A 19100-nucleotide genomic window follows, 5' to 3' on the forward strand; every position below is an offset into this window, starting at 1 on the left:
TTTGGTTAAACTTGGCTTATTAGTTTCAGAGAAGATTTTTGTGAAAGATTACAAAACTTTATGAAAAATTGTGAAAAATTTACTTTAAAGGGCAATTACGCCTTAAGGAGTCAATTGACTATTTTGGTCATGTTCGACTTATTTGTAGATCTTACTTTGCTGAACATTTTTGCTGTTTACAGTTTATCTCTATCTATTATAATATTCAAGATAATAACCAAAAACTGCAAAATCTTCTTAAAATTACCAATTCAGGGGCAGCAACCAAACAAGGGGTTGTCTGATTCGTCTGAAAATTACATGGCAGATAGATCTTGACCTGATGAACAATTTTACCGCTGTCAGGTTTGCTCTAAATGCTTTTGTTTCAGAGATATAAGCCAAAATCTACATTTTACCCCTATGTTCTATTTTTAGCCATGGCGGCCATCTTGGTTGGCGGGCAGGATCATCGGACATATTTTTAAAATTAAATACCTTAATGATGATTGTGGCTAAGTTTGGTTAAATTTGGCCTAGTAGTTTCAGAGAAGAAGATTTTTGTAAAAGTTAACAGACAACGACGACGACAGACGACGACGGACAACGGACGCAAAGTGATGAGAAAAGCTCTTTTGGCCCTTTGGATCAGGTGAGCTAAAAAAGGAAAGGCGTGTTTAGGAAGATAATATACTCTTGAGTACAAATTGAAATACAAGATAGATAGTCCTAATTTTATGAGAAAAGTTTACAATCCAGCTGATAAATCAAACTAAAAATCTCCCCGCGTTACAATTAAATTAGATTAAATTTTGCCGATATTGCCTCCCCAGAATTTCTATCGTGTTACAATTAAATTAGATTAAATTTTGCCGATATTGCCTCCCCAGAATTTCTATCGTGAGCCTTGAGGTCAATTTCCGTATTTCCGAGAACAAATTCTACGTCTACCCAACGCCTCTCCTCACAAGTGTCAGAAAAAGTAATTATCGGTGTACATAGCAAGAAGCATCTATCATCGTCCACGTACCCTGGTGTTGTCTCTTCAGATACATACACGTTGATTTCCATCTTATCTTGATGTTTGTAAGGTGTAAAGAAAGATTTTTTAACTAACATGCCTGCTTCAACACTCTCATCTTTCCCGACAATAAGAGAAAAAATGTTGTCACATCTTTCTTCTCCTTCCATAACTACATAATGTTTTCTGTCATATTTTTTTTCATTCCAAGCAACATTCGTTTTGACACCATAACTGCATCGCATGACGCGTGACTGTATATAATCTGGCTTATGACCAAATAAAACGGCCCCTTTCAGCACTGACAGACCGGCCTCTTCTGGAATAATAATTCTCTGATCCGGAAATGCTTTCCGAACTGCACTTTGCATTAGTTGACATTCTGAGAATCCCCCAACCATTAACACATGTTTGACCTCCTTTAATGACTTATTTCGAAAAATCTCCCTCATAAGAGATATAACACCGTCAATTGAAGGAGTAAACAACTTTTTAAAAAACTCAACGTTAATTCGAATTTTGTCATGTGCTAGTTTTATGTCTTTTGAATGTGGCGAGCATTCCAACAGAGTCTTAAAGTCTTTTTTATGAACTTTCTGACACTTTTCATCAAGCGCAACGACCGGGATTGACATAGTTAATTTAATTCTTGTGCCTGTTTCAACCGTTCGTTTCTGGGATTCAAACTCTCTTACTAAATCCAAATACGCAAGAGGGCTTTCTTTCTTTAATGAACTCATCGTTGTCTCTCCGACTATTTCTTCGAATAGTTCTAAGAACCTTTTATCAATCGACGTACCCCCACAATTGTTTCCCATAGCTCTGTGTTTTTCTTTCAATTGGCCATTTGCAGATTTACGGTGAACTGTTATGTCTGCAGTACCGCCTGAAGAAACACAACATAAGAAAATTAACGACTGTTTGGAATTTATCATCTATACAATCAAAGGCAATTGAAAAAAAAACATACACCATTTAAAGAAGAAAATGTAGAGAAGACACAATTTTTTGTATTTTTTTTATGAAATTACTTAGTGAATTTCAAAATCAATACTACTGTTTTATTGGCCTATAAACACTGAGGTTGCAAGTTTGAACCCCAATCGACTCCAATCTTAATATTAGGATATCCAGTTTACCTTGCAAATGCCGATGGTTCTCTGGCTTCCTCTACCTATAAAAAATGGCCGCCATGACATAGACAATTGTGCTGAAAGTGTTGTGAAACACACAAAAAAAACCCAATCAATCAATCAATCAATCAATCAAAATCAATATAGATTCTTATAACAGCAATGACATATCATTGAGCAATTTGCAACATAACTATACATATTTTCAGAAACTCCACGATAAAGTGTGACGTCACCTATCTTTCTACTTTAATACCACCTGCAAGATCTTAACCGCCCAAAGCCTACATGTAACGTTTCTAATGATCTTCAATCAAAAAAGAACCGCATAGATAAATCCCTGATACTTGCTTTACTCTTGCATAAGAAGAATATATTGACGCTCGAATAAAACCAAAATTGGCATTTGCATCCTCTCCTGCAATTATGCCAATGTTTTTAGTAAGAGCTTAAATCTGTTCAATTCAAATTCTACTACTACTTCTACTACTTATTTGTCCTGGTAGGGTGACATGTCTTACTGAGGAACGTATGCTAATGAGCATAGTTTTTTTCCGTTTTCTACGTTATAGATACTAAATTAAATATTAAGATATGTGCCATGGTTTCCAATGAGACCAATACATGCAATATCCATAGAAAAGCGGAACTTAATGTGATCAAATACTAATCACCTTATGGTCCTTAACAAGTAGCAAACCATAAACTAATAAAATGCTCCGCAGGGCGCAGCTTGATACGATCGCAGAGGTCGAACCCTGAACAGTTGGGGCAAGTATGGACACAACATTCAAGCTTGATACAGCTTTGCATTTGGATTGTGATTAAATATTTGACACAGCATAGGTTTCTGACACAGAATGAATGTGGTATAAGAACTTAAAAATTTTAAATTGGACATTCACCTATTATGGTCCAATATCCAAAATCTAAATACAGTGTTAGATTCAGCATATCAAAGAACCCCAAGAATTCAATTTTTGATGAAATCAAACAAAGTTTAATTTTGGACCCTTTTGACCTCAATGTGGACAAAGTTGATAACGGGGCCCAAAAATCAAAAATCTAAATACATGGTTAGATTCAGCATATCAAAGAACCCCATATATTCAATTTTTGTTGAAATCAAACAAAGTTTAATTTTGGACCCCGATTTGGACCAACTTGAAAACTGGGCCCATAATCAAAAATCTAAATACATGTTTAGATTCAGCATATCAAAGAACCCTAAGAATTCAATTTTTTTTAAAATCAAACTAAGTTTAATTTTGGACCCTTAGGACCTTAATATAGACCAATTTGAAAACGGAACCAAAAATTAAGAATCTAAATACACGGTTAGATTCGGCATATCAAAGAACCCAATAATTCAATTTTTGATGAAATCAAACACAGTTTAATTTTGGACCCTTTGGACCTCAATGTGGACCAATTTAAAAACGGGGCCCAAAATCCAAAAACTAAATACACGGTTAGATTCAGCATATTAAAGAACCCCAAGAATCAAGAATAAAACCCCATTGAAATTGGTCAAGAAATAAGCAATTTATAAGAAGTATCTTCTTTTGCACAATACTGTGCAATTAAATATTTCTTGCTATTGCGCAATACTGTACAATTGACAATTTCTTGCTATTGCGCAATATTGTGCTATTGGATATTTCTTGCTATTGCGCAATACTGTGCAATTGAAGATTTCTTGCTATTGCGCAATACTGTGCAATTGAAGATTTCTTGCTATTGTGCAATACTGTGCAATTGAAAATTTCTTGCTATTGCACAATACTTATTATATAATAATTTACACATCCTGTTTGGTGTGTATCTCCTACCATATCATTATTATTTGTTTTTAAATATAAATCAGAAATAACCAACTTAAAATGGAAAATTTTAAAAGAAAAAAAAAGAAAAAAAAGGAACCCCCCCCCCCAAAATTTTTTGAACCCCCTTATGATTCATCACCCCCGAACTCAATCCCAGCCTTCCCTTTGTTGTATGGTACCTTGCAGTACAATTTTAGAGAGATGCATACACTTGAACACAAGTTATTGTCTGGAAACTAGAAAAAATGTGTTTTTTTGGCCCCAAATTCCTAAACGTTTAGGGCAATTACCCCCAAACTCAAACCCAGCTTTCCCTTTGTGATATGGAACCTTGTAGTACAATTTCAGAAAGATCCATACACTTACACACAAGTTATTGTCCTGAAACTAGAAAAATGCTTGTTTTTTGCCCCTTTTTGGCCCCTAATTCCTAAAACATTGAGGCAATTACCCCCATCATCAATCCCAGCCTTCCCTTTGTGGTATGGTACCTTGCAGTACAATTTCAGAGAGATCCATACTTTTGAACACAAGTTATTGTCTGGAAACTAGAAAAATGCTTATTTTTGGCCCCTTTTTGGTCCCCAATTCCTAAACTTTTCGGCAATTACCCCCAAACTCAATTCCAGCTTTCCCTTTGTGATATGGAACCTTGTAGTACAATTTCAGAGAGATCCATACACTAACACACAAGTTATGTCTGGAAGTTACAAAAATGCTTATTTTTGGCCCCTTTTTGGCCCCTAATTCCTTTACTGTTGGTACCATAACCCCCAAAATCAATCCCAACCTTTCTTTTGTGGTATTGAACCTTGTGGTAAAATTTCATAGAGATCCATTCATTTAAACTAAAGTTAGAGTGCGAAAACCAATGTGTCTTCGGACGACGACGACAACGACGACGACGACGACGACGACGCCAACGTCATACCAATATACGACCACAAAAATTTTTTTGCGGTCGTATAAAAACCGTATAGCAAGCAACGAGAGGACACGAAATTAATAAAACCAAGTGACACATTAATTCGAGATTTCAAATATAAAAAAAAAAACATTCGACCGTGACTGATTGCTTCCAACACCGAGAATTTACTAACTTGCTGTCCGCATTTCCACAAAAGTGTGTTTTTCAGTCACTCGATCAAGATTTTTCGACATTCAAATTAAAACATTATTTGATCTATAAAGATCTATAACCCTTTTACCGCGCTGTGGATATATAGTCCCTTGTCGGCAGACCATACCTTATAGAATATGAAATACAAAAATTTTCAAAAACAAACAAAAGAATTATTCTAACTTGAAAACTAATTACAATAATAAAACGTCATAACAGCTAGGAGAAAATACAGTTTGAAATGGTATTCTGAAACTCTTCGCACAACGTAGAAAATAAACACCGTGTACGACAGGACGTTCATTCAAAAACGGGTATTACAAAGGGTAAAAGGAAAAACGGAGATGGAAGAAGATTCTAGAGAGGATAATCTTTCCAGTATGTTTATCATATTTAATATTGTTTGTTAGGCCAATTAAAATTAATTGATAGATTTTCATCCCCGCCCGCCCCTCTCAAATTGTTCCGCCCCAATTTTTTTTATTTTGAAAAATTTACGATTTCCGGATTTTGTTCATTTTCGTTACCGGTAACTGTCGATAATTTCGTTTCATTAATAACATCCTGTTTCAAATTTTGGTTTTTGCATTTCTTTGTATGTTTGATTCGTTATACATGTATGTACATGATAGAACCTTATTATTACACTTGCATATATGAAGAACACGTCACAAGAGCGTTTCATATTTAATAAAAAATAAAAAATAAAATCCTCCCACCCACCCCATTTTTTTCAAAAATTTGGATGAAAATCTACTAATTAAATTTACTTGGCCTTATATGTATGCAATACTAAACCTCCTAGATCAACAACCATATACTCTGTCCCCTCCGATGGCATGGTGAATCCAGATTGAGAACCCTTCAGTTTCTCAGTGGATAAGTATTGGCAGAAGATTGAAGCGGTCTCTGGTTCAAGCGCAAGGATCAAATTGTCTGTGGGTATACCAGCCTTGAATAGATGGAATTAAAATATATACTAGTATATAATATATATTCTAAATATTAAAATTAATACAAAATCATATAGTATTAAAATATAACTAGAGCTGTCCGCATGGCGGAACAAATACATTCTGCATACAAAGTTTTTTCAATCTTAGTGCTTCAGTACAAGATTTATGCACCGTAAACAAATCAGACAATGTTTCACTTTTATAGGTCAAAGACTTATGTCATGGTCAGTATGATCATTCTGCATACAAAGATTTGTTAATCTAAAAAGCTACGGTTCAAAAGTCATGCATCGAACATAAATGAGACGAAGTTTGTCTGTCATTGTAAAAATTACGGTTAGAGTATAACCTGACTTTGATATATGACTCATCCCATCCTACGATGCATCAGCACATACGGTTCGGTCAACCTAAGATCTAAGGTACACAATTCATTAGCAGGACACGTATCAGACAATGTTTTGCTATTATATAGGGATCGCAGCTGAAAATCAAGGTCTATGCGGGACCTTACTTTTGTATACGACATCCCCTAAACCCATGATGAAACTGCAAACCAAGTTTGGTTAACCTAAATTTTACGATACCAAAGTTATCAACAGGACACGAATTGAACGGGGATTTACTTTAATAAGGATCAAATGACAGACAGACAGACAGACAGACAGACAGACAGATCAAATTTCAGATATATAAACGCACTTCAAGCCTTGCCCATTAAATTGGAAAATGTACCTGTCTTGAGTAGAGGAATATAGTATCGAATCACTCGCGATGCAGCTGTAGAATCTATATTTATACATGTATGTCCATGATATTGTTCCAAAATATATGGAAAAAAAAATATCATACGGAAATAAAATTACAGCGATGGGATTACAAGTGATGCTGAAGTTTTTTGTCTATTTTTTTTTAAATCTTATGAAATTTGCATCCAATCCTTACAAACACAGTAGAGTTACTACAGCATATAAAAAATAGAAGAATCTCCGTCTTTACTTGAAAAACAAATATATTTATGAGTTTAAAGCATCATAAACAATGTTTGGACAATTGTTTCATTCTATTTACTTACTGCTTCAGCACAAGACCGCATAAACTTCTTAGCTCTATCCGTCCAAATTGCAGGAACTGTGAGGACCCATTGAACCTCGTGGTGGCGGACTAGATTACCACGTGTTTTCAAAAGATCTAACAAATGGTTCACTAAATATTGGATTGATAATTTAAATACATCGAAAGCTGTCAGTCGTTTTGTACCAGTTATATCTTCTAGCATCATGCCACTTGTGATATTCTATAAAGAGAACATATAACTTATTATTTTTTTTATCTGAAGATGTTCGCTAATCTTGTTTTTCGCTTTTTGTCAGATATTCGGAATCCTGTATTTTTAAACCACGTGGTGCCATTAAAATTTTGCCCGCTACCCCCTTCTTTTCTTTTCATAGTTTTATAACAAATGGTTCCAATAGCTATTTTTGAAAATTTTATCAAGTCCTTGCTATTTTTTTAATAGTTTTTGAAAGAAAAATGTGTCAATGTTAAATGTTAAATGAAGGAAAATTGAAAGAGAAATATTTTCCGCTTAATTTTCAATTGATTATACATGTAGCTCATAAACGAGGACACGGAACTGTCATTTTATATCGCTTTTTAAGTTCCGTTATTAATGTATTATCAATGTATAGTAGTCTTTTAAAAAGCTTGTTATTTTGAATTGGAGGAGCGAACATCATAAAAAAGAATTATGAACATGTTTTGACGGGGAAGAGGAGTGGGAGTAGTCTTCACGTCTTCTTTAAAGCAAAAATCTATAAAACAGGATCAGATTGATTAATTGATTTATATTTATCGGAGTCAACACCTAAATGGTATGCATTCGGATATACCTACAACATTACCGGCGTACCATGTACCAATGAAATGCATGCATGCGTCTCATAATATATATAAATATTCAAATAAATGCAAATTTCTGTTTTTCAAATTCTAGTATTTTTTTTAAGCTTATAAAATTTTGAACAAATTATAAATCTTTATTTTATGGAAGCTACAATCAATTGCAAAACAAAACTATTTCCTTCACGTTGTGCTTTAAGGAGTAATAAAAGGCAAAACGTTAGAGCAGAAGGGGGGGGGGGGGGGGGGGGGGTGGGGAGGGGGTAATGTTTTATTGTCCATAACCCATACAATTTAACGCTATAAAGTTATGGGGAAAATCTAGTTTCAGAACTTTTTTTCCATCAAATTGGGGATCAGAATATTTTTTTAGGAAAAAACAATACCCCCCTTTTTTGAAGTTAAAAGGTCGTTTACTTAATAGCTAGAAGTGTAATGAATTTGCGAATTGTTTGTGACTATCAACTTCTTAAATGACCACAGTCAATTTATAACGGTCTTGGTTGTGAGAAATACGATACCGATAGATATATTGTGTTGTTTGATTGTTTACACTAATACAGCTGGAACCAATTTAACTGGCCCAAATGCGCATTTCGACAACGAATGTCTCTTCGGTGATGCTCGAAGCCAAACTTATTGAAAAATCCAAAATTTAATACAAACGTTGAAGAGCCCATAAAATTCCATGCATGACGAGCGAAAGTTTAGATATCAAAATTTCAGATGAACAAATAGAGAATGTAGATTGTGAAAAACTTCTCGGTTTATATATCGACAAAAACCTAAATTGGAATGAGCAAATAGATAAAATGTCATGTACAATATCAAATAGAATCAATTTATTACAAAAGATAAGAAAATATTTACCTATGCATATACGTATTATTTATTTTAATGCTTATATTCTGCCATTGTTTGATTATTGTTGCAATATATGGGGAAGTTGCTATGAAAGTGGTATAAATAAACTTAATAAGTTATTAAAGAAATCTGCTAGGGTTATAGTAGAAGCTGACATAATGACATCATCCAGTTTGTTGTTTAATAGTTTAAACTGGTTAAATGTGGAAAAACGCATTCAATATCAAAAGGCAATACTTGTATTTAAATCATTAAATGATATGGTTCCTAACTATTTACAAGAAAACTTTCATTTTATTGGTAATCAGAATTATAATTTACGTTCGGCTGATGAAAAACTATTAAATCTTCCGAAACCAAAAACAAACTTTTTAAAGAAAACATTTACATATTCAGGTTCTCAAATATGGAACAGTTTACCAAATGAAACAAAATGTTACAAATTTTTCATCAATTGTGCAAATTAATATGCTTTTTACAGAGGATGACCTTCAGGTCATTCCGATGTATTGCTATCGCCTAAATTTCCATTATGCAAATTAGTTTTGGGATTTCAACCGATCTATAAAAATTATAGATCCGCGGTCATTACAAGGACCTTCAGGTCATTCCGATGTATTGCTATCGCCTAAATTTCCATTATGCAAATTAGTTTTGGGATTTCAACCGATCTATAAAAATTATAGATCCGCGGTCATTACAAGGGGAAAAAGTGCATTTTTATACCTGCGATTCCGTTTTCCGTTCGTACGATGTTTCATCAAAAAATGGAATCATTTCAGTTGTTGATATAGTACTGAAAATTTGACTGAATTATCTCCTTTTAAATACGGTTTTATATGTTTAATTGGTGTTTAAGAAAGAGGTCAGGTGCTCATGTTCATTCATAAAATTATCGTTCATTCATTCATGAATTTATCGTAAAATCAAAATCACTACACAGGTCACACAGGTTGTATACGTAATGTCAAATGATTACCTGTAATCTAAAAATAAACAAACTTAACTGACTCTCCTTACTATAGTGTGTGATAACATTTTGTGAGGGAATTCGATGTTTGCTATAACACTGTTCATTTCAACGCACTTTATGACGATACCACTTTATCAATATGAATGAAATTTTTTGCAGTGTTTTAAGAAATAATTTTACTTTAAAATCGCGTATCATTTGTGAACTATTAGATGTTTTACAAGGACGAATTTTCTGTATAAAGTCAATAATTGTGTGAACTTTTGAAGCCCAAACTTTTTATAGCCTTAAATACGCTAATGAAAGATCCGAAAACTATACCCATACGGAACGACATGTTTTTGAAATTGTAGCAAAACTTTTGGTTGACAAATTTTAATTCGTTATTGCATAAATATTAACTTGAAATATCTGTCATTTTCTCCCTACCAAGTTTACCCCTATTACTCATTATAATGTGGACTGGACATTGTTATTGAATCTTATGCAATTTGATTGGATTAAGTTATTATTAGATTACCTTCAAACTGTTCATGCTTTTTCGTACGAGTATATAGATTAAATCAGAGCGTGCATGAATGTGTACAGTAAATTAAATGACCTGCAAACTGGACACTGGACCAGTCCATATTACGTTTAATCAATGAATAGATATTTTTTTTGTATTTTCCAAATTACAGGGCCCATAAAGGGCATAAAATCAGATACAATTGATTTACATAATTGGTAACAACAACAATAATAGCGGCATATGAATGAAACTTAAGGTATGAAAGGTAACAATTGCCACTTTTTATCTTTTCACATAATTTTCCACATACACATTAGATAAATTATTTTTGATAGCCTATTGCGGAGAAAAAAGAGAAAGTTTACTGTATTAACGTTCTATTCCATTAAATACGCCATTTTCGCAGAAAAACATTTTATGCACGGCTATGCCAGGTAAAATTGTTGTGTATCCTAACAAAAAAATACAATTTTCAGTTTCATTAGAATATTATAATAATAATAAATCCCAAATTTATGTAGTCATTAGATAAAGTCCTTATATGTCCGATCTGCCTATTTTTGGACATCAAAAGACAATACGATCGTTTTAATGTCAATTTCGTCTACCTCACACAATCTTGTTAGGCACTATAATGAAATGGACCTGAAATTTATTTCACATGTTTCCTGAAAATTGATAAATATCAAAGCAACATAGAGCTGTTTGTTCTAGTTCGTATAATGACAATTTAATGTCATGTTTGTTTGTGATGACCCCCCTTTTCGGGATTGCATCAGAATTATAGTTATCTCGTATCGCATGAGGATGACACATATCAACTGAGCAATTATGTTTGGGACTTAGTTTTAAGAAATGATGTCAAAGTAACATTATGAAAATATTTTTTAGTAAGCTGAAATATATATTTATTTTTTACATGTTTATGTCTTGTAAGATATTTTATTTCTTGCCCGTTTTTCAACATTTGCGTCTGGAAAGTTGAAATGTTTTAACTGAATGGTTAATTTAAATTAATTATGAAAATTGTTAAAATTAAATCAATAAAGGAAATTATTGCCCAGTTACAAACACTACCAGGGGACAATCCTATTGATTTTTTTTTAGTTATATGTTTCAGCACATGTATAATTAACCCCAACTTTAGCCTGGTAAACTTGTTGTCTCCTTGTGAAATATAAAACATATTTAAAATGATTTCCTGCTTAAGTCTTTTATTGATATAAAGTTAAAACCGTCTTGCTTCTCACTAGTCAACACTCCTGTCCTGTCAGGTTTAATTCTTATATATATGGATGAAAAATAAAAGTCCACAAAGCATTAACATGGCAGCAATTGCTTTTACAGCCTTTAAGGCTTTGATTTTTTTTACAGAAGAGTGTCCACCATGCACTTGCACTGCACTATAATAATAGTAGAATAGAATGATATACAAATAGATGAAAATTATATATACATGCAACCGTAATATTAATATAATATATAACAACAAACCAGTGTATTCTCTGGAACTATTATTATATTAGTATAATAGTCTAAGGTATACTAATTTGTATCACTACAATATAATAGTTATTACGGTGAGGTTGAATTTCCTGTCATTTATTCATCATCCAAGCAGGAACTTGTATCAGAAAAAAAAATCTCTGTAAATTAACCTCAGTTTCAGGTATAGAGATGTGATCTGTTTCTGTGACATGTGCTTTTGACCATACACAAGAACCTGCGGTCATCCGATGTTCAGTACTTCAGTACTTTGATTCATTATTATCTAGATACAATTGTATATTGTGTATAATATATCATTATAATATTGTATGTACTTATAGATATGTTATTATTATTTTGAGGACTCTCAGGAAGATTAGTTTTAACTAATGGGATTATCCTCTTGAAATAAAGATTATTTATTTATTTATTTATTTAAAGAAAAGTCCAAGATGGACAAGGAATCAGAGGGAGATACATTCCGTAATCTTCAATATGTGAAAATTCGAACTGTTGATTTCGGATCATCTTAATGGTTTGGATATGTGTTTTTATGAATCTGAAACTTGTTTTGTAACCTTAATTATTGTGCACATGTGTTTTATGTCCTTATTAACGATTCAATTCATAAAGTAAGTTTGTATTTTAACACAATTTCCTTTTCTTTGATATTGTGTGTCCTTGTTGTAATTATGATTAAACTGCTTTGCCATGACCACCTTGTAACTCCGTCTTATGAAGTTATATATAGATTTTGAGGATGAAGATGGATTGGAGTTTAACGTCCAGTGGCAAATACTACATGCATATTAGGACGCAAACACGTAAATGTGTTATTAATATGAATATGTATTAGACAGATACGCTGTGACGGATATCCAACGCGCTAGTTTCCAAGGTAACAGTCGGTAGCAACGCGTGTCAACCTACCAGGACAACTTAATCTGAATCCTAGCCGACCAGTCTACTACTCTTACTCATAAACGCCGTGTGTTTAGCGGAGAAGCAGCTACTAGTAATTTTAAAATCTTTTTTTTTGTTGACGCTACTTGGTATCCTGACTTGCTGCTCGGTAGTTCTGACTCGAAAAGAAGGTATGGCCAGGATGCCAGACTCCAACACTCGAGAAAAAAATGCTATCAAGTGACCACCGAGGCGGGAGTACTATATTTATTATATTAAAATTGAGAATGGTAACGGGGAATATGTCAAAGAGACAACAACCCGATCAAAGAGCAGAAAAGAGCCCAAGGCCACCGCTGGGTCTTCAACACAGAGAGAAAATCCCGCACCCGCACTATATATAACTTGTAATTAATGATAAATAAAGTACCTTATTATTATGTAGATTCATTTTGAAACGTTCAAAATAATAGTATTCCTCATGTTCTTCATCTAACAATAAATCTGCCCATTGATTCTCTGCATCGTACCCGAAGGCTACAAACTCTCGTTTGTCGTCTAATAAAAGGCACGTTGGAGTTTTCATTGACATGAATTGTCGACTTCCAGCCTTCCATACAGGGTTTGCTTGTATTTTTAATGGATCTTTAACAAATTCATCCCTCAGGGAAAATGAATAGCCAGAGTACGTTGTACCAAAATCTAAAGCCGCAACCATTAGGTGATTCCCAGAATTCGCCATTGTTTATTGTTTTGTCCTAAAATCAGAGGAATCCATGTTCTTTTTAATGTTTTAAAATGGAATGTAAACAATTATAGATGCTTGTATAGCGAGTACAACAAATTAAATTCAAAATTGAAAAGAAACGTACAAAATGGATTAAATATTAAAAACAAAAATGTAAATCCAAATAACATTGACTGGTGTACATGCAGTCAAGAATTTAGAGAAAGTGTGAAAGTTTTAGATGGAATTATCATGTCATGTAAGCAGTATATATAAAGTGATATTTATTAAAAAAGTAAGAAAAAAACCAAACTCAAAATATGAACTCAATAATCTCGGAAAAGATAAGCGCTTAATCTGAGTACAACCCCGAAAAGGATTTTTTGATATATACTGTATATGAATGATATTTTTTTATGAAGAGAATGCAACGCGCCCTCGACGTATTATGTTACAGGAAATGGATATCTCTATTCTGTAGAAACAATTTCATGTGTATTTAAGAAAAAAATAACGAAATGTTTCACCTTTATAAGGATTTACTCATTACATATGCACATTTTTATTTTTAGGTCAATTGTACATATTCAGTATTATGGTCGCTATCATGATTAGTTTGACCGGAATATCTGTGTCACAGATGACCATGGATATATTCAACACTGTTGCCCTCTTTCCCTTGATTGTTACATCACCGATCTTTGTTTTCACTATTGAGAGTTGGTTGTCTTTAAAGAGTCTATAATTTTGGGCATGGTGTTGACTGCTTTTCTACGACTTATGCTTTTTGATTGCCCCTCTCAACTTTTTTGTAATTAAATGAAAGACTCGGAGGTGCGATGGGGACGCTAAAGTGCGATGGTCACGCTGGAGTGCGATGGTCTGCGCCGAAGTGCGATGGTCTATATGACGCGTGCTGGCTAGTTAAAATCTGCAGATGTGCAATTATTAAGATATTTCAAACATCAGCAGGTAAATTTTTATTCGTTTGTGTCTATGAATGTCCTTAGTTACAGTTGCATACTAAATAAGAAATCGTCCTCTTTTATTTTCTGCATGTTAACATAATTCTGCGTTAACATTTTATCTCTACTTTGTTCCTCTCATGAGTTCCTCGTTTACCGTAATATTATAATACGAAGAGTCTGTGTGTTGACCTGTGTGTATTAAGATTATGCCACGCTCCATCGTACGCAAAGAAAGAACCCTTTGAAGATACGAAAAAAAAAAATCCGCTATAGAAAGTTAACTTTCCCCTCTCCATCAATCACCCCCTGTTTCCCGTAGTATATTACAAGTTTATAACTTAAAATCCCGAAAAACTGCTTCCAACAAACAAATTAACTTCTTCATCGATATGAAAAGCATTGACAATATAGTTAAATTAAATGTATTCCATCGCACTTCCCACGTTACCACCAACGCACTTTGGCATAGTTATCAACAAGATAGCGTCACAATGTCCACAATCGTACTTCAGCGTGATCAAAAACGCACCTCAACGTCCAACCATCGTACTTCAGTGTGACCATCGCGATTCGGAATACCATCGCGGTTCAGAGTCCTACATATATACAACAACAAACTTTACGAAACTTTAAGTAAATTAAAATGTCAAAACCAATGTAGGAAAAAAATATCTCAAGCTGGAAAGTTTTGACTATTTGCGTGCCCTGGTCGAAATGCATTGGCTACATTATAGCATATCATGTTATATACTTCCGTTGTCCGTCCAATGGTTTGTTTATATCTGTAGTAAGTTGGTACAAACGATTTACGTGGTACACAGGGAAGGTACTTTTAGAATATTAAGGGAAAACCCTTTAAGCAAGACATTTGCATGACTGATTGATGATTCATTTGCTTAACGTTAAGTCATCACAAAAAGACTATTAATTTAGAAAATTTTGCGTGCATTTATTATTTTGATTGTTGAAAATTGGACACAAATGCAAAGATTAATAATTGTAATTTCAGGAAACGCTGCACCAAATATTACTATTGAAAATACGAGTTTTAATTTTTCCGAATCAAATCCAATCGCTTTAAAAAAAAAAACGTTGCAAAAATTTCTGAAATTACTGTACAATTATATCGCGACGTAATATTTGAATGGTTCATCTATTGATTAGATTTCATATACATATCAATATAGAATTTTCACTCTATGCACTGTTTTAATCGGAGAGACCTCAGTTTATAACTAGTATTTTCATTGTTTTAAATAAATTCCTTTATGGTTTACAATGAGACTTAAATAAATAGTATTAACTCTGCAGTACTAAATGTTGCTTCAAATACATTAGTTTGAAAATGGAGTGCAAGCAAAACTTTAGTCCTCCAAGGGTTTTTATGATACATGTACTAACTTAAGTCTTCAGATATTTTAAATCTCACATAGTGAAATTAATATTTTCCTTTCCTTCTTAGATGCCTGATTTTCATTAGTAAGGTATTTGATGAAGTCGCTGAACATCAAGTATATATTCAAGATTGCGTTGTTTTACGCCAATTATGATTTCATCCTACAAAGTGAAAAACAATAAAAGCACAAGGAGATAAAATTTTTAAAATTAACGTCTGGAAGATTAAATGAGTCCCGTTTGAATCTTTATAATTATTTCATCGAAAGTGAAAGAGTTGATTTACGTAAGATAAAAACAAAGCTTAGAGGAACTTATAATAAGGATTATAGGAGGTAACGTATTAAAAGGCAAAAACCTGCACACATAAGCATTGAATCTTATTTGTACACCAAACTTCAATAAAAGACACTGGTCCCTTGACCCTTTTATCGAAAAGTGGAAAAGCTGGATTATATATTAGATTAACACTTGTAGACATCATTGAAATTAAATGGAACATTTTAAGCTTGTTATTTATGGTCAATAAGATAGTTTTCAACAGAAAAAACTTCAGATAAATCTATATATTTTCATTCTGTGTAATATAAGATTATTTGTCAATTTTCCATGTTGTACTGAAAAATTATCAGCAAGACAAGATCTACAAATAACATTCATTGTTAAACTCGTTTGACGATGCCTTATTGGAGTTATGGCCCTTTAATGACGATTTATATATTTTTTTGGGATCTAATATCTGAAAAACTAATAGATAGATAAAAACTTAAATAAGGATCAGCAAGACAAGATCAACAATCAAGTTTGCATTGTTAAATCGTCTAATTGGCAATCATACCACATCTCCTTATTTTAATATTAATGACGCCTTAGTGCGGACGACGACGCAGAATAGCATAATACGAACGCAAAAATTTTGTGGTCGGGTAAAAATGACCAGTAACACTAGATCTACAAATAAATCAACATAGCCAAAATATTCGGTCGACTCCTTATTTCAATATATTCGTTTTTTTGACTATAAAATATAGACAGACACTTTAAATAGCAAAAATGATCAGCAAAAACATTTCTACAAATAAGTCAAATTTGCTGAAGTTGTTACATGTAGTAGACTCTTTAAAGGAGTGATTTCCCTTAAATGACAATTCTTTTTATCCTTTTTGTGTTTAAGGCAAAGACTTAAGAGATAGAAACTGTAAACAGAAAACATGATCAGCAATACAAAATAGAGATTTTTTTTATGAATTCTATTCTAGTCCACAATGTTGGAGAGTGTCCATTGTTGAAGATCGATATAGATCTAGGTGAGCAACACAGGCTCTTTAGAACCTCTAGTTGTCTATCCTGTTACTGTAAGCAGTATTGCAAATTTCTTCATTTGTGAATGCTGTTGTGAAATAATTACTCCCTTTGATGCAGTGCTAAAGTTTTTCTGCTGTGATTTTGGTTTCCAAGACGTGTTGTAGTTAATAAATTTGTTGGTAACAGCATATACATGATAAAAGGGTTCCCACTATTTTTTTTCATTAAATGCCTTGAATTTTACTTTTCTCTACACTGTTATGCAAGAAACGTGCTGGGTAAAATTTTTATGATGCTTTGGGCTTTTGAAATCATCACTGAATAGTTACATATTCACAGGGAGAAAAAAATTAACGGTTGATCAAAGGATCGGTAAGAGGATAGACATGCATTTCATGTACTCCGATTGAACTTAGTTTGTGGAAATAATGTAAGTATAATGTAATACATAGACATGATAGAATAATAAAGAAGCTGTGATTTTTCGTTCCAGTTATCATTAACATATTCTAAAAAAGAGTCTATTTGCAGATATATAGGCTATCAGAAAATAGAAAAAAATGCGTTATACCCTGACACTGTACGCACATAAATGTTGTGTCATCTGTACTATTATTTGTCTGTTTGTCTTTTTATTTTTGGCCATGGCGTTGTCAGTTTGTTTTCGATCTATGAGTTTGACTGTCCCTCTGGTATCTTTCGTCCCTCTTTTATGTAAACATGTGACTTCAATATATTTTAATCTTACCAAAATAGATCTAAATCTTGTTTATTATTGATGTTCAAACTAATATATCCTACACACTTTCATTTAAACACTTACAACTGCATTTTCCATTAAAAATAAAATTATAGCATAAGACGGTGTACTGAAAATTCATTTTTTGAAAATGGCCCGTATATATATACAGATATAGGCCAACAGTTGACTTCAATAACCTCTCGGAGATGTAAAACTACATGTATGCGTGTTAAAAAGGTTCATGTGGACCCTTTGGCTAAAATGGCTGCGTTTTCACCTTAAAATTTACTCTGAGTACAGAAAAACCTGTGCATCTGGAAAAGTTTTAAGGCATAGCATGCCCTAGATTAATAAAATTCAAATGCATTGTATGTTTTAGAAAATTTAAAACTTAACTGGATTTTGCAGTGCACTTTTTTTCGTCCCTGCAGAAGATGATAAAATTAACAAACAGTTGAGTTTCACTTGATATGGTCCACTCAGGTACACAGTTTAAATCACCAGTTATTGTCAGGTATTTATTGTCCATCTATTGTCCATGTCAATCAATACAGTTCACCTCAATTATTACCTATGGGGAAGTTCTCAAACCTCTTTCCCAACTTAGTTTATTTTGGCACCTTCTGGAGGAATGAAAAAAAGTGCACTGTAAAATCCTGTTAAGTTTTTAATTTTCTAAAACCTAAAATATATTTATAATTTATTTATCTAGGGCATGCTATGCCTTAAAACTTTACCAGATACACAGGTTTGTCTCTACTCAGAGTAAATTTTGAGGTGAAAATGCAGCCATTTTAGCCAAAGGGTCCATATGAACCTTAAACGAAATCAAAAGTACAAATAATATTAAATTTGTTATCAGGTCCATTGATAAAAGAAAGAAATTAAACTGTAAAAAAAATGAAAGAGTACATGCTGCAATATAAATAAATAATTCTACTCACTCGACAAACACATTACACGAATGAAACTTCCTGTTTTGAACAACTTCGCAGTTCGTCTATTTAAAGACTTTAGTGACCTACATTTAAAAGTTTATCATATTCATTTTTAAATGTACACGTAATGTTTGTTATCTTCATGATATTTGTTTACGCACTGATTGATCTACTGACCACAATTTTCTTCGTAACATAACGACTAAAATAGAAACCGGCTTACCTTTCTATGAGATCTTCTATAACATTACAGAATTACTGCGATTCCATGCTAAAAAACAATTGTGATTATCTTGTGACTATAATAACAGAGGGTCGGGGTGGGGGACCTCTGTTTTTATATTCTTTA

The 19100-nt window shown here is 33.0% G+C and overlaps 1 protein-coding gene across 4 annotated transcripts; it reads right to left on the reverse strand.

Annotated features, from left to right (window-relative positions):
* Positions 1-701: 701 nt before the first annotated feature.
* Positions 702-18844, reverse strand: LOC127721994 (heat shock 70 kDa protein 12A-like). 4 transcript variants are annotated; one of them, XM_052228843.1, is made up of 7 exons: positions 18758-18844; positions 15801-15928; positions 13107-13434; positions 7111-7332; positions 5878-6031; positions 862-1886; positions 702-804 (listed from the first exon to the last, which is right to left on the reverse strand). In XM_052228843.1, the coding sequence occupies exons 3-7, from the start codon at positions 13416-13418 to the stop codon at positions 775-777; spliced, it is 1743 nt and encodes a 580-aa protein (XP_052084803.1). In that variant the 5' UTR covers positions 13419-13434; positions 15801-15928; positions 18758-18844; the 3' UTR covers positions 702-774. The 4 variants fall into 4 exon arrangements, with proteins under 4 accessions (XP_052084803.1, XP_052084805.1, XP_052084806.1 ...); XM_052228845.1 differs by lacking the exon at positions 18758-18844 and adding an exon at positions 17895-18029; XM_052228846.1 differs by lacking the exon at positions 15801-15928 and having other exon boundaries at positions 18758-18830.
* Between the last annotated feature and the right edge of the window lie 256 nt (positions 18845-19100).

The sequence above is a fragment of the Mytilus californianus genome, unplaced genomic scaffold, assembly GCF_021869535.1.
Source record: "Mytilus californianus isolate M0D057914Y unplaced genomic scaffold, xbMytCali1.0.p SCAF_12, whole genome shotgun sequence".
NCBI lineage: Eukaryota > Metazoa > Mollusca > Bivalvia > Mytilida > Mytilidae > Mytilus > Mytilus californianus.